Consider the following 23886-nt stretch of genomic DNA (forward strand, 5'->3'; position numbering starts at 1 on the left):
GACTCAGCTCCCCTTGCATCGTCAGATTAGTGGTACCCTTACGGTAGAATTAAATGTATTTCATGACCCTTGATAAATAATGGATATCTAAACACATAGTGGACTGTGGAAGTAGTAGAGGAATTAATAAGCTAGAAGGAGAAAAGTGGGATTGAGGCAGGTGATAGATAGGCCCTCAGGCTAAATGGTTTGAGTTCGTTCCCTGTGGACCGATACTCTGAGATGGGAATAACAGGACAATTAAGAGAGAAGGCTGGCCCCTGCCCAGATAGAAGATAAGAGACCACATATCCCTCATTCTCGAAGTTAGGAGACCTCCCTGACTACACATGAGCAGAAAGGCTCCTTGGAGGTCAAAAAGGGAGTGATGTTAAGTGGCTAAGTCTACCCATAGGCCTCTTCAGTAGCATCCATCTTGGCTAAGAGATGCGCGTGCACACGTGGGAAGATCCTGAGATACACCAAATATGGACTCTGAACCAGGCAAATCAAAATGATTGGTCAAAGGAAACATGGAAGAAATGCCCCATATAAGTGATTCAAACTGCCAAGAGGGCACGACTCTTTCTCTGAGCCCACCCGTGTGTCTATCCACACGTACTGTACTTCTTTTTTTTCCAAATAAATACTTTACTTGTTTCACTACTTTCCGTCTTTGTGGGAATTCTTTTTCTGTAAAGTCATAGGGCCAGGGCCTTGTCACTGACCACTGGTCTAGTGGCTAGGATTCAGTGCTCTCACCGCCACAACCTGACCTCAATCACTAGATGGGAACCGAAACCCTGCTTCAAGGCACTGCAGGCCGAGGCCACCCGAGATCTGGATGATTTTTATGGTCCAGCCTCCAACACTATTGTATGGTCCTAGAGAGATCATTTCCTTTCTCTTGGCCTCATTCTCATTCATAAAAATAAAAAATGAATCAGATGATCTAATTATTTTCATCTTAAGTAAACACAGGATATACAATATTGCCACGTGCCCCCAGCCCCCAAATTTGCCACATTGAAATGTTTCAGGAAATGTTTTGAACTTAAATGTAAATATCAAGCAGAAGCATATTACATATACAAAGGGTATAAGGCAATTCTAGTAAAATAGCTCTGAGTTCTTCGTTCATATTCCAGTTAATTCCACATAATCCCTGGGTAACTTTGTTGTACAAGTATTCTGCTTCTATTACCACTACTGCAAAATAATACTGCCCATTATTTCATTCCCTTATTACCCTGGTTCCTTGGCCTTTATTTTATCTCTGTTATTCACACCATTAATCAGTTTGGACATTCCTTATGAAATTGGGAATACAACTACTTAGGAGGTATCTTATTTATTATGGGATAAATCCTGATAAGTGAATTCAGAAAGGTGGGCTTGGCTGGAGGCATAGGTGCTGTTTCTCAGCCCTCTGTTCAGCTCAAAATGATCCGAACCAGAGTTTTCCAGAAACAGAGCCAGCATAAGCATACACACTGTGCCCCATATACTCAGAGGTTCTTAGAACTCACAGATTTCCTTTTTCCTCATGTTGCTTTGGAAGCAAAGTCACAAGCCACTTGGCACTCATTAAGCTGAGGCACAGACTAGCTAGAGGATAAAACACAGAAAGCCCACACCTTTAACCACAGAAAGCAATAGTCCTTTTCAGATAGAATTAGAACGGTTCTGTGAACTGTTTTGCTTGCGACTTGTACTGTGCTAGCCTTTAGTGCCGAGTCTGTTAAAGGAAAGGGAGGGTTGTCGAGAAAAGGAAGCCTACTGGTATATGTAAACATTAAAAAACAAATAACCCAAAATACACTGTTAGTTACTAATTTTAAATCTTTTTGGCATAACAGATGAGGCCATAGCTAAGGACACTTGGATGATGTCCTTTAATCCAGCATAAAGCCATGGAAATGAAAAAGAGTAATGTCTTCACTTGTAAAGAATTGTAAAATATAACAAGCCAATTTTGAATAATGTGAGTCCATTACCATTTCAACCAAGATTTAAGAGTCTCACAGACTCACCGGATATCAGGTACTTATAATCCTTCCTTGCTCTGTTGATGTGTGGGGACATTATTGAATGATTACTTCTGGACTGGGTTATAACAAATTTTAAATATATGGAAGAGAAATTTTCTTTCTCACAGCATCTAATTTTAGGGCATAATTTTGACCATTTAAGTCCAATAAGATACCATGATAAACTCTTACCAAAATGACCATGCTGTTGGTGTAAACCTACCATATCTTTGATCTTCCAGAGGTCATTAATAGAATAGCTGTAGTCCCATTTGAGTACCTTGTGAGCAGTGAGGTAGAACAAAGCCAAGAAATCCTAAATCAGCATTTCACAAACTCTAGAATATCAGGCAGGTATAAAAGTCCAAAAAATTTAGAAAAACTAAACCATGTGAGAAAGAACATTTGGAAAGCTTAAGCATTCTCTTCCTCTATGCTTAACATTGTCTCCAGGTAATTGGACTGGTAATTTGGGATTTTCTTCCCTCTTGCTGCCAGCTAGTTTGGTTTCTTTTTAGTGTGATTCCATTCTCTGGGTACATTGTGTATTTTGTGGTTCATGTTGGAGCCTGTCACCCAGAGGTCTGTGGTGACGCACAAACCCCAGCTCCAAGGGGCCTGCAGCAGGTCTTGGTGGCTTGGTGTGACACACCTTCCTGACTCTCACCTCCCGTGAAGGAAAATTTTAGAGTTGAGATGAGTGACAGGGACACATAAGGAAACTAGAGCAAGCTATTCTTGAATTCCTAAGCTGTTAAACCTTATTTGAAAGTCAACGGCATAAAGTCAGGGATTAAACAATCAGCAATTTGGCCAGATTCCTCATCCTTACATTAAAGAGCGAAGTATTAGTTTTGTTTTGTAATTAAATCGATTCATCATTTTCAAAACAGTATGGCTGATGCCACCTAATGGAAGTATTTTGAATCTCACAACCTTATGATGAATCCTTAAATACCAAGGTATTTCCTGTAACTGGGACTTAAATTTAGTAGAGAAGTATGGAGGCTATCTTTTTGTGAGGCATGCTGTATATATCTTGGCATTTTTATTCTGATATGAGGATGCAGGGATTGAGGACTCTATTTTTAATTTAACATGAAAGTTCTCCCAGGATAATTTCCAGGGCAAAATTTGTTTCACCAGCATGGGATCTCGTCAATTGCTCCTATTTCAAAACATTTAAACTACTGGTTCACTTCGAGGGGGTTTTCAAACTTTTCACCCTTATTATTTAATGAAGAGGCTGTTACTATCTACAATTCGACTTGAGTGCAGTGTGTTGGGCAAATGCACTCTAACTTTGTCTCTTCACATCATACATGAATATCTGTGTGAACAGGCTATTTGTATTTTAACTGTAACATATTTTATAGCATAACATATTAAGCCCAACCACTCAACTCATATTGAGTTCTTTTTAAATAGTACCCCTGCCCCCACTGGTAAACACCAGATAGACATTTGGTGTAATTTGAATTTGGTACTCTGGCCACAGTGGAAGGACACTGATCCAAGTAACACCAATCAGATTGGGCATTTGAAATTGAGGCTGGAGCAGAGATGGGAGTTGGGAAAAATCCTGACTATATATCTCTTATCTACTGGTTTATCTATCTAGCCATCCATGAGAGAGACCATGCAAGCAAATAATAAAGCAAATGAAAATTTTTCTGAAATCAAGTTAAACATCTCTTTTAAAAAGAGAGTAAAAGAAAGTAAATGATGTTCCATGTTCAGATATGTTTGGAAAACCTTGTTCAATAGGTTAAATAGTTTCTTTGACACAGGATTATTTGTAGCCTTTAATATGTTAGTATATACTATGAATCTTCTGGAAGGAGTGTAGAATACAGTGTTCCCCAAGATCTTAGCAGGAAGCTTTGACCCCTGGGAACACCAATGTCATCTCTCTCAGAACAAGAGATTTTCTGAGGGACTCTGGGACCTGAGGGACTAGAAGCCTTGTTAAAACACAGATCTCATTCCTTGGCTCTGGGGGAGCACAGAATGTGCATTTCTAGCAAGTTCCCAGGTGGCACTGATGCTGCTGGCTTACAGAACACACATTGAGAAGTATTGTTCCAAAGCAACCATTCTTATGCAGAGAGGAGTTAGACACCATCTACCTGGGGTTTCCCTCAGAGTTAAGTCATCCACTTAAGACGAGGGGCGGGGTTGGTGAGTGGCCTTTTACCACACCAGTACCATGCACTGACCCACTGGGCACCAGGCAGGACCAAGGCCTTCACTGGGGAAGGGCCTCCCCAGTGCTCTGATGGAAACAGGACCCCACCTTGTTTCAGAATAATGTAGACACCCATATGCTCAAAAAAGTTAATATTTCCATCAACTGACTCAATTACCAAGAAGTAGATATTCACATGCCAACTCCTGCAATGATCTATGCTTATTTTTAGCATAGACAGTTATTTTGTGCTAACAGTCTTTAAAAATCAATACTTTTTTTGTTGTTATTGATCATAGAGAGATTCTCTGATTTATATTTGGCATAGTGAAAGATAGGAGGAACATGGTTGGATTTAGGGGGTTTCCTGGTACGTTTTACCTATCCATACTCTGCCAACATCATCATAAAACTATCTGTAAGGGAGTTCCCTGGTCTAGTGGTTAGGATTCTGAGCTTTCACTGCTGAGATCTGGTTCAATCCCTGGTCGGGGAAACGAGATCCCGCAAGCTGTGTGGTGCAGGCGAAAAAAACCCTCTCTGTAACTCTACTGAGCTCCAACAGATCCATTCTAGTCTGAAGGCGTGGGCCTGGAACTCTTTCCCTGATTCCCTTCACTGCCTTGTACTCATTTTTTATGTCAGCTTGGGTATCTATCTCTTCCTTTGTGTTGCCCTTCTTGAAAGACCCTCCTGTTTCCTTCCCCCCAATATATACAGTAGGTAAAATCCCTCTTATGAGAGGATCTCAGAGCAAGTTTCCTTACCTTATAGCATTTATCACAGTTGTAATTTATACTTATCTGATTAATGTCTGTCTCCCCAACTACACTGCGAGCTCCAAGAAAGTAATGAGGTTTTGGTTTTCACTGTACTCCCAGCATCTACTTAAGTTCTTGACACAGGACAGAAATTAATACTTATTATACCTTATATATTTATTGGATGGATGGGTAGATGATGTTCTACACCAATAGCAAAACTTAGAAATCAGTAATCCTATTAAATTGTCAAGGAAGATGAAAAGTGCATAGACTGACTTTGGGGGTGCACTGGGAGGAAGGTAAGAGCAGTCTTCTCTGCACCCATAACAGGTGGTCATTTCTCCCCTGGAAAAGCACTTTATTTACTCAATTTTAATCGCTTTGTTTTCATAGTAGGATAGAAGCTCTTCAGGGGTAGAGATCAAGTTTTTCTAGTTTATCTCAATGTCTTAGGTGCCTGACATAGAACAGATACTTATTAAATGTTTGGGGATGAACACTGTTTAAGAAAACACAAAAGACCTAATGTTTAAGCTCAGAGGCCCTGAGTTTCCTAGGTAGTGTTTGTCTTCCCCATTAGAGTTCCCTGCTTCCTCATATTTCCCCAAAGCTGCTATTCCTTTCATTTTAAACATCAGCAAAGTAAAGCCCACACAGATTAAATGAGCTGCCTGAAGTAACATGCCCGAGTTCATGGCAGAGTTGGTGTTAGGACTCAGTCTTCCTAACTCTAGATCTACTGCTTTCTCCACTTCATTACCAAGTAATACTCTCAGCAGAGAAGATTCTGAGGAGCCTGTGGGCTCCATCTAATGAAGCTGGCCCAGTAAATGGGGCTCATCAGCACGAGGCTGACCAAACTCAACCAGAACTTGAGTTAAAAAAGCCAGGTACAATTAATACTAAATTTGAATTTAGTGTTCTTATAAGAAACAACCCAACAAAGAGGTTAGCAAGAAAAAGGAATAATTTAAATGGACATTCTTTGTGTGAGGAAAAGCTTAAAATTATACCAAAAGACAAAAATATACCGTATGACAATGTCTGTTGAAAATAACTTTTTATTATAAACAATATAAACACTTCCTAATACTTTTCACATATATAATACACTTTCTTTTCTTTGCCTGAGTTTTTAGGAACATGATTTCTCAACACAAAGGTTCTTCCCTTGATGACCATTCATATATTCAATAAGTACCAAGTGCCAAGCACTGTAAAAAGTTCCGAGGGATTAAAGAAAAAAAAAAGGAGAAAAAAGGCATAGTTTCATTTTTCAAGAGGACCACAATCCAGTAGAATATTTCCTTTATTTTGGATATCTCTGTTTTAACATATATACTTCCAATTTATCATAAATTTTAGTCTATTTCTTTCAAAAATAGCTTATATATCCAAGGTAAACTGGACAATTAAAACAATTGTTTAGATAAAATAGGGTTAAAACACTACTTTTAGCCTTAAATAATCAGATGATTTATGAAAAAGTGGTTCTGTGGCCTTAGATCATTTTGTTAACAATTTTAGTATACTTTGATATTTTTGAAAGACCTGAAATATTTTAATACAAAGAGAGATCATCTCTCTTTGTCTTCTATAAATATGAAAAGAAATATTTGTCTTCTTTGAGAGTAGTCCTTGAGTCTTTGCCAATAGTGAAAATTAAACACAATACAAAGGCCACATCTGCTGTCCTCACCATTAGTCTTTGTCTCATATCTTTAGTGACTCTGATATTTCTGAATGAAGAGGGGCACATACATCCAAATATTTTTAGTGAAAAACCCAAGTTATTTCTTTGGAAAGTTGTCTATAATATATTTATTACAGACATTTCCCTTTGGTTTATTGTTGTTTGTGTATGGCTGTCATATGCTCCCCCAAAATTGCATTTTCATATGACTTTATACTATTTGGTAAAGATGATTCATTAATTATATAAATGTGATTTACTTTTATGTCTTTGCAAAGTTTCCTTATAAATATATTAAGCTAACTCTCTTTGACAGATCATATATCCCATTTTTGATGTTGAATATTGTCAACTACTGCTTCTGTATAGTACACAAGAATTAGGTGACCCTTAGAGATAATGAATTTCATGACTTTAAAATTCATTGTGGTTCCAGCCCCACGCATAGCTGTATAGATACTAAATATTCAAAGATAACTTACTGAAGCTTGTTCACAGAACTAAGCTTTCCCCTGATATCTCTCCCTCCCCCATGGCCCCCCTCAAAAATGTCTGGAAGCATTATCCCAAATGGTCTCCAGGATTTAAATAACAATATTTTTAAAACATTTAACACCACAATAGGGAATTTGTTGGCATGACACGAACAATACGGTTACTCCAGATGCTGTATTCAAACTGTATGGGCCCATTGAAAAAATAGATATAACCTAAAAGAAAAAGACCAAAAAGAAAATTTCAGAGTTTGAAAATAATGTTTTACTCTAGCTACTTTTAAAAGCCCAATCTGTTAGCTTCACTTTTTTTTAACATTCCAGTGTTTATCTTTATAAATACCACTAATGTTTTAATATATTGCTTATAATTTAAAGAGGGGGAAAGGTATAAATGTCTCCAGCTCTCTTAAACTGTCACCACGAATTAATTGCTGTATTGGCAGGAGTTCCAGTTTTGATGGTTGAATTATTGATATTGGTTATTTTTTGTAAGTTAGAGATAACATCTCTTTCCATAATTCAAGCAAAAAATCATTATATAGCTATGATTATTGGTCTTCATATATAAATTACTCCCCACTCCACCCCTGATTTGAACTATACTTTTTGCATCTTAATATCTTTAAATTTAAGGTAGTGTTTAAGATTTGGCATCTTTTATTCATAGAATTAGCAGTCATTAAGTAAAATTCTCATTTATTCTAAGCATATTAATTTTTGTTTGCTGTCTGTGTCAGTAGTCACACAAGAATGAGTAATCCCTTAACTGTCAGACATTTATCAGCACATCTAAGTTCTGTGTAAAATTCCTTTATAAGGAAATTATTTCAAGGGGCTACAGAAGCCCTCCATTAAGTTCAGTTCAATGGAACTAGTTACCATTTTTCTCGAAGACAGCATCTACTTTATCACCAATTCCTGGGAAGTCCTCTTCTATTAGTCTGGGGTAGTCTTTATGCATCATATGGTTAGTTTCATCATAGCTATTTAATAAGAAAAAGAAACTCTTGAGTAGGTCGTAGGTAAATTACTTTAGAAATAATACAATGGATATAATGGCAGCTTTCAAAATTGACAAAAGTTTCAAATTTTTAAGTCCATTTGAAACAACCAGTAGCTTTTTAAAATTAGGAATTATAATACTGAGTATACAGTGGATACCGGTGAGGTATTTTGACTTGCCTAAAGACCATCTTTGTAAAGACAGTTATAAGCTCATTTCCATTTCAAAATTTGTATAGCTGCTATAAAAGTATATTATTAGGAAAGTGTTCTTAGAGTGAAATATATGTTTATGCATTGAACGATTATCTGTTGAGCTCCCACTATGTGTAAGACAACTTGCTAAGTGCAGTAACGGATGCCAAACTATTTAAGGTTCAATTTCTGCACTAAAAAGTTATAGAGGCATACAGTGGAAATAAAACTAGGAAGGGGAGCACAGCTTTCCCCTCTCATAACTTTATATTCCATACTCTTCTTCCCCTGCACATACTCACACCCTAGCCAACCAAACACGCTCTGAAATTAACCTAAGAGAACAGCTTCCTGTGATGTAATATTCTTACTGTTATTGATGAAAGTTTTTTATATTTTTGAGGTATTTTTCAATAGATAAAAAGTAAGAACCACTGCACTATCAAGAAAGCTAAGACATATACACACAAAACTGCAACATTAGGCAATAGGGGCTAAACATCATGAGAGAGTAAACATGAGATGTCATGGGAGTTACATGAGAAGGGAGATAATTTTGAATGGGGTGATCAAGAAAGACTTTCAAGTTAACTTTAAACAGTGGATGGAATTTCAAAAGACAGAGATGTAGGGAAAGACCTCTAGCAAAGAAAATTGCATAAGGGAAGGTTATGGGGAGATAAAAGCACAGTGCATTTGAGATATGATAAGCAATCCATTTTGACTGAGCCATAGACCTCATATAAGGTAAAGGGACTGGAACACTAGTGCAGGTAGAACCTGGCAGTAATATTTAAAGTGGTAAGTGTCATTATCAGAAATAAAGAAGCCAAAACGTAAAGATGATATGTAAGAGTGTGTATGTGTGAGTACACATGCATGCATGAGTGTATATATATGTATATATATATATTATATATATATATATAATGAGTGTATATATATATATGTGTGTGTGTGTGTGTGTGTGTGTGTGTGTGTGTGTGTATAGAGGGAGTAAAGTTACCATTTAAAATATTTCAACTATTGTGTACCTATGAGATAATCATCCCTGAATATAGACATGGATTTGGGCTCATAAATATTGCCAATGTCAATGCTGCCTTGAGCTCTACATGTGTTTTCGATATTCCTGTTCTACTTGTTCTTCAGAAGGAGCTGGCTTCACAAACTACAAGCCTAGCAGCTTCCTGGCCAACCTCTCCGATGAATCAACAGACTAGAAATTGTGGCCTTCTCTTGCTCAGTCTTTTCCTGTACCTATTCTTGTGTCCTCTCTGGCCACAGAAGATGGAGCTCCATGTAAATTAGGAGAGGATGACAAGAAAGAGAATCCAGGAGAAAGATTACAAGGAATTAAGATGTCAAAATAAGAGAGAGAGTTTTGCCATGATTGTAGTACAACAAACGCCTAAGAAAGAGAAGAGTGGCCCAGAAAGGGCAAGAATTATATGTGTATTTTCAAGAGGGCTTGAGACTTTTAAATACCTGTGTTAAGAGCTACCTGCTGGAGCTGGCATGGAAGAGAATGAATGACGGGTATGACATTTACAATACTTCATGAGATAATTTTAAGTAGCAAGGGATTTTTGAGACTCACTTTGCCTCTATGATATAAGATGATGGGTCAGTAAATATGGCTGCCATACCTCCAGACTTGGTTTCCTGAGAAGAAGAGCGTCTTCTCTGTATCCTCAAAGTGAACGGCCGCACTTATCTTTTTAACCTCTTTTGGAAATCCCAGGTCGGATATTTTTCTGGGATAACCTTCCAGAATATCATAACCATTAAGAGCCCAAAATTTTCTGCCTAGAATAAGTAAAAGAATTGTTTTATTATTCAAGGGAATCTATTAAAACTCACATATGTAGATATTTAACAAAGAAAGACTCATTTTACACATTTAGAAATAAATTAGTCAGTGTTTGTGGTCACCATGTTTATGAAACACAGAAATATGCACATTCTTCAAACAAACAAAAAAAAGGATTTAAGATGCCAGTTTCCTAACTGTAAGTATAACCCACCAAATATCATGATTAGTTTGACAATTTGTTACCTCTGAATATTAAGTTTGGAACTGGGTGAAAAATACATTAAGATTTCTGTATGAATAAGCAGCACAGTAGGAATAGGAAATTAATTTGAAAACTCAAATTTTATACCAGTAGAAAATTATTTTCTTCTCTAAAAAGTGACTTCATTATAGCTTTATTATAATAGTCAAACAATAGAAACAATGTCAGTAAAATGCTATGTAGCCATTATAAATTATGATCACGAAGCTGGAATAGCAATTTGGGAACCTATGTCAAGTAGAATATTAAAATGTATATACATTATGAATATAAATATTTAAAATATGTATTTCATATGGTGAAAGACTAGAAAATAAAGTGATAAAATAAAATAAGTTGACTTTTCAGAAGGGGGAATTATGGATAATTTTTTTCAATTTTTAAAAATGTACATTGTTATTACATTTGCTTAGTAAATAATTTTTAAGAGGAAATAAGAAAAAAAAACTGACATGATTGGTGTGAAATAAAGAGTGGATATGATAAGTAATAATGTAGACTTTTTACTTGTCAAATTTGGGGACACTTGGTAGAAAGGTTTCAGGTGCTTTCTGGTTCCCATTTTGTTATACTTGATTCTTAATTTAGGTGTATTTTTGACAACAATCATTTTATTAAGTCTCTGGTAACATCAAGTTCATCACTGCCTGCTCTGGACATGTGGGAGGTCCCACTGGTGGAAAGATTACCTCTAAAGATGAAGATAAGGTCATGGGAAGGGTGCTCATATGCAGCATCAATACGGTTGGGAAGTTCTGGCCAAAAGGATTTTGTTAAAAACAGCTCTGCGTCAACCTGCTGAGGATGCAGACGCCAGAAGAATCTAACACAAAAGTAAAAATGCAGAGTTTGCCATCATTTTTTCAAGTGCAATATGTCTATCCTGCTAGCCACCTTTCTCCACATCAATACAGGTAAGTTAGGCACAACCACTCCCTAGCACCCGTGAGGGTGAAAGATTTCCACTTCCCTTAAGTGCCAGTTAAACAAGCTGTTGCTATCTTAACTCTATCCTAAATTATTGAAGTCTAAAATCTCACAGAGCCTTTGTGAAGGCTCCAAGTCATTTGTGGGCTGGGACCATGCTTTGTTCAATTTTGCATATCTTTTAAGTGGCAAGCAAATGTGCCAGGCACTGTGTTGGGCTCTGGAAAGAAAACATGAGTGACACAAACTATGCTCCCAAGATCTCATGGCCTGGGGAAACTGATATATGAGAAAATACTGGAGCCCAATGAAATTAGAGCTATAGTAGAGGAGGTAGGAATGTTATAGGACCACAGATGAGGGAACAATTAATTCATTGAATAGATGAACAAATGAACAAATAAGGATATTAAAACAATATCAAAATTAAAAATTAGTATTTCATTTTTCGTCACCTATAGATTTAGGTTGTACAGTGCTTCCTCTCTTAAATTCCAACATATGTTACCAGAACCAAAGTTTTTCCGTATCAAAAGGAATTCATGTGGAATTATGAGTAACAGCTTACTAACATGGTAATTGATTTCAATAACTGCATTTTAAAATAAATAAATTGTATTTCTATATTTACTTTGTAAATATGTCTTTATAAGAAAAACTACAACCAAAGATGTAAAAGGAAGCTATACAATGCCAAGATTATCCATTGAAAAGTAAAACATTTATCCATCAGTTATTTACTTCCTCTCATATATGTAAATAAACTACCCAAAGTTCTATTATTTTCACTAACTTCACCTTTCTTTGGAAGTTTGACCACATGTTTTGGCAATTTGAAGACATGGCCTCACAAATGTTTGTTACATGCAGGTTTTATAAAATAATATGAAGAGTACCTGTCTTTAAAGATCATTGTTTCTCCTCGGAGACTGGTAATGGCATCAAGGGATAAGGAAGGATCACATTTGTCTGGCGTTTTGGGATGTTTAGGGTTGGGGTCTTCATCTCCTGGACCTGCAGTCATGAAATGAGTGAAGGAAGTTACTGAGGATGACCTGATTCTGCCAATGGAGAGCAGAAAGGGCAGTAAGTCCTGCCACCACTACATAATTCTCCAAAGAACCTGTAATCCTACTTCCTTCCTCCATGGTTACCAAGTTCTTGCCTACAGGACTTCTCCTTCTGTTTTCATCTTTCAAGACCCTTGAGAATCATCTCAGCTACAAATTTAGCTTTCTTGAGGTTGGTGATAGAAATGGGGTGGCGGGGGGTGGGGAGAAAAGACTTTGAGGAAACTTTCCCCATGCTTTGCACAACCTATTGACGGACTTCACTTGAGAAACACATTCCTCTCAAAGCCATTTCTGGCGGCATGTTGTCTCTGTGGCAGCCCTCATTTGGGCTCTTTCTCTTGCCTATTTTATCAGCTATTAACATCAGCTCATGTTGCTTTACCAGTTGACCACATCACAGCTGCATCTCAGTGAAAAGCTAGGTCTTCAGCCATTCTGGTATGACCAGCCGCATGTTGGGAACTGTTCCACCAGCTCACATGAGTGCAGAAGAGGTGCAGTAAATAAAATAATTCTAAACTTATTTTTCTCTAAATAGGTCCTATTAGTTCTATCATTAAGTTCCTCAGTCAAGATATTGTAGAAATAGTAAAAATTGCAAAATTCTTGCCTGTGCCTACACTAGCTGCTGTAGTAGATTTAAATCCAGAAGGGAAAATAATAGGTTGAGGTGGCCTGAGCTAGTTTTCTGAGCTCTGTGTTCTAGAAGTGTTTACACTGATGACTGTGTACTGTGGTTTTACTTCTATTTATGGTAGGTACTTTTGCTTGTTTGGGTTGAAGTTTAATTATTTTGTAAATATTATTGAAAATTTGGAAGAAAAAAAAGGAACAGATTCTTACAAATGGTCACTGTAGATGTTGGTTAAAAACTAACACAGGCCACTTGAATGGATTCTACTGTGGCAAACAGGAGTAGTTGAAAGAATACCCAGATTTTGTAAACGCTGGTTAAAATCTCACTTTCTCCCTGTATAAGCTGGGTGAAAGCTATCCCAAAAGCTGTGTTACTATCCAGCTGTGTTTCACCCAGCTGTGCTGCTATCGATACACTATTTAAACTCTACAGGCTTAGTTTCTTCATTGGTTAAATGGTGAATAAAATATTTCTTTCTGATGTCAGAAGTATTGTGAGGATATCAAATGTACCTTACAATGTATAAAATACAAACATGGGGAGTTACATTCTGCAAAAACTTTGGAGAATGGAATATTTTCTACTTGAGCAGGTAGTTTGATTTGGAAAGAAAAAATGAGCGTGTTTCTCCAGGTTTTAATAACAAAACCAGGACAGCAATATTGGTAATGGTAAATTCACTAATAATTTAGAAAATAAATGTATATACCTCTTCTGCTGTTAAACGGATAAATTAATAGTTACCATAGAGAGACTGGATCCCTTGTACATCATCATCAGGAAGTATAAAGTGGCTTTTGCCAGTGTAGGTATATATGGGAAACATGAGTGCCCCTGGGTCCTTGGAGTGGTCAAGACCTAAGGAATGGCCAAACTCATGGGCAGCAACAAGAAACAAATTGTAACCTGTAAGAAAACAAAGAAACTGAGAAAAAAAGTCCTCCAACGACCAATTCACAGAATAAATATTATTTTGTTTATTATTATTATGTCACCATTTCTCTTTCTTGGCTATTTAACTCACTTTTTAAAGTTAATATTCAGTGTCTTAAAGGAAGATTTAAAACACTGATTTAATCATTATAAATAATTTGGTGTTCTCTTCGATTATAACTGCCTACACAGAGTACCAACACATTGATTAGTAATCAAAAACGATTTATTGTGAAGACACTAGTAATCCTGATTTGCTCTTTGTTTTCTCATGTCAGGTGAGGAAAGTAGACAGTGATGACTTTAACTGGAAACTCATGGGAAAAAATATAGGATGATACATATCTACAATACTGCCTAGAACATCATCTAAACCAGAGGCAGCATCCAAAGGTATAATGACCAAGCATAGAGGATGCATTAAATAGGATCTCCGAGAATCTACTTGGGAGCAAATTCCAACCAAATGATCCTTTCCAGAATATCTCTAGACTCTAGAATTTAAAGAAACAGAAACTCTGGACATGATTGGCCAACTTTCCTCTATTCTCGAAGACTACTATGTCACTGTATTTACACTATTTCCTCTAGTCACTCTTTCCACCAATTATTGAGCCTCCTAATACTGGTAATTTAAATTGGAAAAAAATAATAAAATATCAAAAGAACAGATGAAAGCTGGAGTCAGTGGTTTCAATTTGACCTTGAATACCCTTTGCTCTCATAGCCTATGCATGAAGAAAATGTATAACAAACTTAGTGAATTGTGCAGACCATAAGAGTGATCAAAGTTCATGATAATCTGAATAACAAGTAATTCTTCATTGAAATAACTAGCAGTGGGTATCATTCTTGGCCTTCAGCTGAAAAATTAATCCTGACTTATGGATGTTTTCATTCATTTTACTTAAATTTTTCAAACCCAGAATTTATGCAGGAACCAAAAACTGAAGCTTACTGTGACTATGTCTTAACAATACTACATGTTGTTCTTTCTTCCTAAAATCATTCCTACCTGCTAAATATTCAGACCTTAAATATATAAATTCTCACCTTCCCTTCCAAAGACAGACTGGAGATGTATGCATTGAGACATTGACTATTCAAGGCCCAGTTTTACTTCTTGGAAAAATAATTCTTTTTATATTTAAATGAATAATAAAAAGTAGCTGTTTTTGAAGACTACCCTTTAATTGTCACAACTAAGAGTCCATATAGCTCCAAAATTAAGTCCTAGTTGTGATAATCCTGCTTTTCTGCCTAAATTAATATTCCCAATCCTTTTGAGCCTTGAAGACTCAACTACTGACTGAATTCACTCAACAGTCAGTTTCATTTTGCTCTTGTAAATATAATTTAATCTGTTTTGTCTCATGCTTTCTCAAGTAAGGCACTATATTGATTTGTTAGAGTGGTATTTGTAAAATCAGTGATGCAGACAAGTCTAAAACAAGTAACATATAACAGAGAACAGAAATTTGACTGGACTTGTGCCATTAATATTTCTACAAGGGAAAAAACTATTCCAACTCACATCCAACTCATTTACGATCTACATATTTAGCCCTAATAGTTTTTAGATTTATATTTGTAATAAACTGTACTTCTTCAACATGTCAAAGGTAATCCACAATAACAGCACCTTCGTTGACAGAAAGCATTCTGATCCTGTTTCAAAGTTAGCTAGTATCCCTCGAGCCACTAGACTTAGTAGATTTTGCTCATTTTTAATGTTTCATATTAGCTTATAGAAATGTCACTTGTAGAGACTAATAAGTAGAAGATTATCATACTTGTTAACTTGGAAAATAGAATCAAATACCAAATATAATTTACAGTATGCTTAAACTTCTTATTAATGGGTTAATGATCTAATCTAATCTGATAATCATGAATTATATCTTTATAAGAAATACTACCTTTGGAACTACTTGTCCAGGTTTCATCATCATCAAAATGGGCATCTCCTCCATAATTTGGTCCAGGAGGAAAAGCGTGAGCCAATAGACCAGAGGGTCCATCAAATGGGTAGAAGTCACCATGCTCTATACACAAAAACAAGAGTTAAGACTCTAATTATATGAAGTAGTGCCTAGCACAGGTGCTTAATGAATTTTTGTTGAATTCTATAAAAATTAATGAAAAACTGAAAGAAGGAATAAAAGAATGGAGCCAATTAAGGAGCAGAATATACAAAGTCTGCATCATTACCTTTAGTTCCAAAAGAGATCATGATATCCGCAGTGCCATTTTGAATTCTGATAAAATTCAGAGGTGTCACATCAGACCAAACTTTGAAGGCTTTTTTGAATGCCTTTTCAACTTCATAATGAGTCAAATCAGGGGTATAATTCACAATTCTATTCAACAGAGAAAGTTTCCATCAAATTTTCGGAAGGTGAAAGCTATTTTAGAATATATTTTCTTGGAATACTGCTTTTCTACTCAAAATGCAATGGCTTCTTTAAAAATTCTACTAAACGTCCATTGTTTCCAAGAACGTATTAATTATGATGCCATACAAAGACTATAAAATGAAAAATTCAATCAGATATTTGAGTATCTCCAAAGATTTGACCATTTGACATCTTAAAGTATTTAGATGTTTAATATAACTTATACTGCATGCTAAAAGTTCTGTATCACTGTAACCTAAACAAATGAAATAGTTCTGTAAAGTTCATAGAGAATGAAACTCTCCATTTTTAGCACTGTTATAATAAATATGCCTGATTACTGCAACTCTGCAAATTGCCTTGAAACTACTTTTACTTCTATTTTGATTTCATATCTGAAAGAAATAAATTGAGATTTGCAATGAGAAATAATGCTGGGTTAATGTAACCATAATAGATGCTATGAGATATTCTCATCAACAGTATTAAAGTTATTCCTGGACATACTTAACTTCCAGTTTAATATCTAAGGCCTATGTAAAATAATGGGACCACACGTGTTCTGTCACCTGTAGCTTGTGCTGAAAATTAGACATCTGATACTGAAAAATATAACAAATATTAAAGAAAGATAGTCTATGATTTACCTGTAGGTTAAGTTCATTTTGGACCATTTGAGAGTTCGAGGAAAAACATTGTATTCACCCACATCAGGGACCCCACATCTTGGTTTTTTCATGATGTCTAAGGTGTTATCATCAAGTCTGCCAGTCACCTCTAAGCCGAAAAAAGACTGCATTTCTCTAAGCCTGTCAACCACAGAGCTTGCTGCCGTCTTCTTCAGGATTCCAGCAGGATTCAGAGGATAGTAGTATGATTTCAGGTAATTCTAGGAAAGAGACCACAATGATCCTCTTTTAAAAGAAAAGGACATTTATGAGATGTATCACACCACTGGGGTTGGCAAAATACTCTACCTCTGCAAACTGGAAGTCTTCCTCGGACAAATCGTCAGAATCTTCATCATTGGGAAGAGGCAGGGACCAACAGTGAGTCCAACTCAAGAAGAGGAAGGCAGCCAGGACGCCTGGGTACATCTTGAGTGGTTGTGCCTGGAGGCTGCTGCTTTTCCACAGACAAGTACCTTTACTTTTATAGGCCTATGATGGTGAGTCATCATTTGTGGACAAGTTTCAACTTCCTAGTCAGTTAAAGGTAAACATGCTTACATGGGGACTTTTTTTCCTCCCAAGAAGTGTGGTTTCTGGTAGAATTTGAGGGAAATATAAAATAAGGCCTTCTCTCATTTCAGCAGGGTCTCAAAAACCATCTGGCAAAATAACGGCCTCAGCATATTTATGGCTATTGTGGGAAGAGTAAAATTTTCACTTCACTTAGCAAAAATGTTTTCCTCTTTGTGGGAAAGTAGCTTATTCTACTTTTTCAGATAAGAATATCAAGATGGTACACCTACTTCCATAAGAAGAAATGTAGTCTTGTTTCCAGAATGTTTATAACCTGGTGAGTTTTAAACTTCATTTTCTCCAGAGAACCTAAGAGGGAAATATTATATATACCTGAAGGCCACAGAAATGGACCAGAACCAAGCTTGGAGACTCATCACAGGATTGAGTGCTGCAGCTGGAATTTAAAAGCACTGGTGTGACCTCTCAACAAATATGGAGCCCTGCATGAATTCCCTACAGGTTCAGGCAGAGGTAGAAGAATGTATTAGAATACAGTATATTGGAATACAGTATAATGGCTAACACATATTGAGGGATTACTGCATGCTAGACTTAAAAGGTATTATCTCATTTAATCCTTACAACAGTCTTGTAAAGTAGGTATTGTAGGAAGGCTTGTTTTTCACTTTACGTATGAATAATCTGAGACACAGAGAAGTTAAATATTTGTTTAAGGTGACATGGTTAATAAATGCTACTACCAGCATTTGAATCCAGGCCAGTAGACTTCATGTTTTTGACCACCGTGGAATATGACCTCTACTCCATCCATTCTCAAATATTTTCTCAAAAACAGAACTGCTTAGTTCCCACACCTCTGGGAGTGCTCAGGAAAACTAAGACTCTATGGCCATTTTCAAGTTTCTTGATTTTCACTTTTAAGTTTGAATAATAGAAGTACCTTTGCTCCAACAACTCCAGAAAACTGTCCTTTAGGGGCCTCTAGTCTATTATTCCCTTTAGAACTTCACACATTTAATACCAGGAATTCAGAATGCCATCTTTGGTCCCTTGCAGATGTAAATGGATAGAGAAATATGGGCCATGATCTTCAGATTGACTGAATGATTGAAAACACAAGTTAATTTAAGTGATTAAGAGTCAGAGAGAAGTTTAGGTCAGAGAATACTAACAAACAGGAGGAGCATGAAGACAGATTAAGGTGAGTAGGGAAGGGGTATCCCAACATGTGGGTAAAATGCTATCATCTAAATTAGCCAGTACCTCAGAGAAAACCAGAAAAACCTATCACATGTAAGCAATCACTTGAGGGAAATTTATTATGCTTTTATCCAAAATAAAGCCAAATAGATCCTTACAATAGATTATTTCCAGAGTTCAATATTACATTTGGGCTCAATCAGCAATGGAAAATAATAATTTGATTTAAGCCTCTTCCATGTATAACATTTAACTTTGAGATTAAGTGAAAATTGTCTACAAATTTGATTCATCTATTAAGCTTATAAGAAATCGATTCATTAGAAAGCATTTGCTTTTACCAATACATTTTTATAGTCTTTTAAGGTGACATTAGATAATAAAAAAGAAGTCCTTGAACAAGAAGTTTAAAAACAAGTGTCATTTTATTTAATGTTTGAAAGTGGGTGAAAAGAATCAAATAAGCTAACTCTACTTATAGATTTCATATATTTATAGAAATGTTACCACCTGAAACTAGAATTTTTTAAAGCCCTTTTCATTATTAAATAATGAATGCTGATTGGACATCAACTATGCAGGATACTATGCTAGTCACTATGAAGATGGAATGAAGGATAAGATAAGAGCCTTTTACTTGCAGTGATTGCAATATTATCTACCCCATAAAGAAGGATTTTTAATGAACAATAAAAATAAATGTCACCATTTTTCAACTTTCAAAATTATGCTTACTGTCAAACCACTTTAATAGTTTATTAGTTTCTTATTTCACTTAAGAATATAGACAGGGCAAAAGATAAAACACAGAAAGTTTAATGATAACATACTGTTACACATTTCACAATTTTCTTACTGGAATAAATAAAAATTCCTCAGAAGATTAAAATAGAAATTGATTTCTTAGGAAAATCATCAGACTGCTCGACTATAGGCTATTTTTCATGGAGGACTGGTTTTATACAGCGATCAGGATGTGTCAACACATGGAAATGTGTTGGCAAACTGCTTGTCAACACAAGTCCTTATCTCAGGTTAATTATTAAAATGAAAGCCAGGCCTTCTGGTTAACACTTAAACACACAGGCTGAACAGGTATATACAAATGGTTCTAAGAAGTTTACGAATCACTGGGAAATTTGAAAACCTGTAGAACAAGCAAGCAAAACTGTAGACCAAATTAGATATGTGCAGTATGTGTATCTACTGCTGATTCAGATATAAGTAATGTGGGAATTTTTAAAACATATGTTATCATCAGTTTCTAAGTTCAAAACATCACCCAGAAGAGAATCTAAAATGTCTATGAACAACTCTTGAGTAAAGCACAGGGGTGTTCCTGATTAGAAATAATGAAATAATAGGAACAATGGGCCATTTGAGTTGGGTTGAAATTATGAAAATTGTGTAAACCAAAGAACCTTTATGATAAAAAATTTGGCTTCAGCTTAAAGCATTGTAAATGATCAGTGTTGACAACGACACTTAGTAGTATCTTTATTTTTCTAAAAGGCAAATGATTTGATTCTGTAACTGCATAAAGTAATGATTTTTTTAAACACTCTCTGATGGTTGCTTTGCTCTAGTCTCTGATTTTCTTTCATTCTGTCCTTTTATTTTGCCCATGGCCCCATGAAATGGGCTCACGTAGTCTTAAAAAAAGAGAACTAAACTAGAATTTAAACACTTAATCATATTTACACCCTAGATTAGGGTGTAAGAGTGCCCTACCTAACCTACTTATACACAATCATGTCATAATCCACTATTTTAGATGCTGAAGATACAAAGCAGAAGATCAGCAATTTAGGAGGTCATTTACTTTTAACATTTGAATTGCATAGTCGTCAGAGATCCTGCATTCATACTGGATTGATCCACAAAAGAAATAAATAGAATCTGCAAGAAAAAATAAAAGTCTTTTCAGTTCTTATTCGAGTATGACATCTGAAAGTCAAGACACAATTTCCTGGGCTCTATTCCTAAATGAATTTTAATTTTTATTGTGTTTTGTTAAAAAGGGTGGTCACTGAATGTCCACCTCTGCCAGCTTTAACAAAATACTGTAAGAGAAAACAACCAGGAATAGAACACACATTCTAGCCCATTCATGCCCAAATGTCTCTGAAAAGGAAAAAAAACAGGGTTTGGCAGTGAATAATAGAAATGAAAACCAGCTCGAGAAATGGGGCCTGAGGTTTTAACAACAAGCAATTTCAGTGTATTTTAAAATCCCTAATATTTAAACAATGAATCAAAAAGTCTATTTTTGAAACAGCCTAACCTCACCTTGCTGCCTCAATTCACTAAAGTAGAAGTTGTTACATATTTTTAAGCAATAAATTTTCTGATTTAAAAAGTAAAATACAAAAAAGTAATAAACTTATTACATAAAGACTGGAAAATAGGGAGAAAACTACAAGACAATACCCCAAGATTTTTTAAATAACCCCATATATATATAAAATTTAAGGATATATATATATCCTTTAAATTGATATATTTAGATGACAGTCAACCTTAAAAGTTTTTAAAAACAGTACTTTCTAGAATAGAAAAACTTGTCAGGTTAGTCATACATTGCATCTATTTTATTTTCAATTCTAGGAAAGTTATCTTTAATAAATTTGGGGTAGCCATCTTCCATAGTTTGCCTTTCTTGATTGAGTCTATTATAAAATTGAGAATGAACTCAAAATGCACAAAATGTATCTTAATAATGCTATATATTAAAGAGGTTAACATTTAAATTTTTTCTATATGCTCTAGTTAGTTAATTTCAGAAAATTATAGACAGGAATTCACTGCAACCATGAACTACCAACAAAGGCTTCTACCTCAACCTGGCTGCTAAGATGATTTCATCCCTTCAGCACTGGTCTGCAAGTGAAAAAGGTGGTCATCCCAGTGTTAGGTTCTTGGACAGCAATATCAATCTCTTAGGTGTCTCCTGGAAATCCAAGCTCACTAAGTCCCTTGGGACATTCATCCAACACGACATGAAGGCCCTAAAGTTTTTTCTTGTTAATAACAATGAATCAAAGAAAGACCTTATTTTTGGTTGGAAAGTTATGACCAAGCAAGGGACATGTCTAAGGCAAAGAATGTAATAAACTGACTGAATATAAACTAAATTACAAATAAATCCTTCTAAGTTATGGACTACAGGATGTGTATTTGTTTCTTTTACCTCTCCAGTGATCCAGTCCTTAGCTAAGTCTGTGGAGCTCACATAGAGATGGAGAGCACAGGGCTTGGAATCAGTTACACCAACCGAAATCCCAACTCTGCCATTTATTAGCTCCCTAATCTCAGTGATACAACAGTGAACAAAACACATCAAAATCCTGGTCCTCATGAAGCGAACACTCTAGTAGAGAGAGAGAGAGAGAAAAGGAGAAAAGTAAAGCAAGATAGAGAGTTGAGGGCTCAGGGAGGACTGTTGTAATTTATATATGGTGACAGGGAAGGGCTCACTGAGGAAGTGAAATTTGAGAAAAGACCTGAGGGAAGGTCAGTGAAGGCATGAGCTATGGAACTGTCTGAGGAAGAATGCTCTTGGCAGAGAGAACAGCAAGTGCAATAGCCCTGAGGTAAGATTGTGCTGGTATAATTGGGGTAAGCAGCAAGGAGACCAGTGTGGCTGGAGCAGAGTGAGGAGAAAAGTTACTCAATCTTAACTATACAAATGGGATCGTCACAGTACTTGTGTTATAGGTTATATGAGGATTGAGGGCATTTGCAACAGTGCCTGGCACACAGGAAGCACCTGATATATATCATTAATTAACAGTAACTAACCTACCTAGCACCCAGCAAAACCATTGTGCCAGGCACTCTTGTAGGCATACAGGATATTGCATAAACAGTATTGACGAGAACTCTTAGATATTAGAAGGAGAAAGTAGACATTGAAAAAAAAAAAAAAAGCAAGTTTGGCTAGTTAGAAATATTTTTAAGAATGTAAAATGAAGTGAAGCTATAGAGGCAGGGCTGGGGGATACCTGAATGTTAAGGCAGGCCTCTCCAAGGAGATACACTTAAAACTGAGACCAGATGACAAGAGAGTCTCAGCCATGAAAATACCTGGGAGCAGAGTATTAGTCTAGGCAGAAGGAATTGCAAGCACAAAGGCACAGCATGGAAGAAAGCTTCTGCTCAGGGAAAAGGAAAAACATGTGCCAGACTATAGCAAACAAGGAGAGTGGTGGGAAAAGCTGAACTGGGGAATTTGAAGACTGTCAACTTGGGGTGTTTCCCAGGTATTGCACTGATGTTAGGCCTCAAATTTGACTTACGTGTCCTTAAAGATAATTTTTTCTCCTCGTAACTGCATAATAGCATCAAGTGTGAAGTCTAGATCACATTTCTCTGGAGTTTGCCCACTGAATGATCTCTTTCTTGGACATAAAAGTAAGAAAATAATGACCCAACATGGTCTCTTGATTTTCTTCAGATTGTCTCCAGATTCTTTTCAAAAGCAAAATAACCATTAGCATTCTAGTTTTGATGTCTAGATTAAAATGAGATAGGAAAACGTCTTCAGATCATATATTGTGGCTTATTCCTAATTCTTAGTCTCAAATACTGACCTGTGTTTCCCTGTGTCTGGGGAAAGGGCCACTGCTTAGCTTTAAGGTGAAGTTGATGTTCTTAACTTCCAATCTTCAACACTTCCTCGGCTAATTAGTACTTTTCCTGGGCCCTCTTGCCAAATGGCTTCTAGGTAGGGTCAGCCAAAGGGAGACACTGGAGAGCAGGAGAAAAACCAGTATTTCTTGTCCTCTCCTCTCTCTTGGGAGGAGTGGTGGCTGTCTCCAGTTCGCTGTAGACAGCCCCTCCCTCTGTGGTTCCAGCTCCTCCCAGGCAGCCCCACCATGCTTTCTAACTCCTCATCACTCAGGGTGCTGGGTTGGTCACATCATCTGCTCCCTGTGTCCCTCTAGCCCCAGGGGCTGGTAGAGGTTTTCGGTGTTGCTAATTTGTGGGTTGTTTCTGTTTCTCTTCTAATCCTGTTTTAATACCTAAAGTGATTTCTGGTTCCTGGTTGGGTCCTGATGGATAAAGTTGACAATATAAGGATTAA

At 36.3% G+C, this 23886-nt stretch overlaps 1 protein-coding gene and 1 long non-coding RNA gene across 2 annotated transcripts in view; both read right to left on the reverse strand.

Moving 5' to 3' along the window:
* Positions 1–23886, reverse strand: part of LOC125965267 (uncharacterized) — a 358615-nt gene that overhangs the window by 153108 nt on the left and 181621 nt on the right. The gene's annotated exons all lie outside the window — the stretch shown is intronic.
* On the reverse strand, positions 6564–17511 carry MMP13 (matrix metallopeptidase 13). Its single transcript, XM_004282193.3, has 10 exons — positions 17370–17511; positions 17040–17281; positions 16208–16356; positions 15916–16041; positions 13808–13969; positions 12250–12367; positions 11116–11249; positions 9998–10157; positions 8031–8134; positions 6564–7364 (listed from the first exon to the last, which is right to left on the reverse strand). The coding sequence occupies exons 1-10, from the start codon at positions 17487–17489 to the stop codon at positions 7264–7266; spliced, it is 1416 nt and encodes a 471-aa protein (XP_004282241.1). The 5' UTR covers positions 17490–17511; the 3' UTR covers positions 6564–7263.

This window comes from Orcinus orca, chromosome 8 (assembly GCF_937001465.1).
Source record: "Orcinus orca chromosome 8, mOrcOrc1.1, whole genome shotgun sequence".
Lineage (NCBI taxonomy): Eukaryota > Metazoa > Chordata > Mammalia > Artiodactyla > Delphinidae > Orcinus > Orcinus orca.

What these genes read in the sequence shown, in the direction of transcription:
- MMP13 (XM_004282193.3), bottom strand. Translation starts at nt 17,489, where the DNA reads ATGTACCCAGGCGTCCTGGCTGCCTTCCTCTTCTTGAGTTGGACTCAC. An exon ending in AAAATGAACTTAACCTACAG is followed by an intron (nt 16,357 to 17,039) that starts GTAAATCATAGA and finishes TCTGTTGAATAG; the next exon opens with AATTGTGAATTATACCCCTG. An exon ending in TCAGGAAACCAAGTCTGGAG is followed by an intron (nt 8,135 to 9,997) that starts GTATGGCAGCCA and finishes CTTATTAAATAG; the next exon opens with CTATGATGAAACTAACCATA.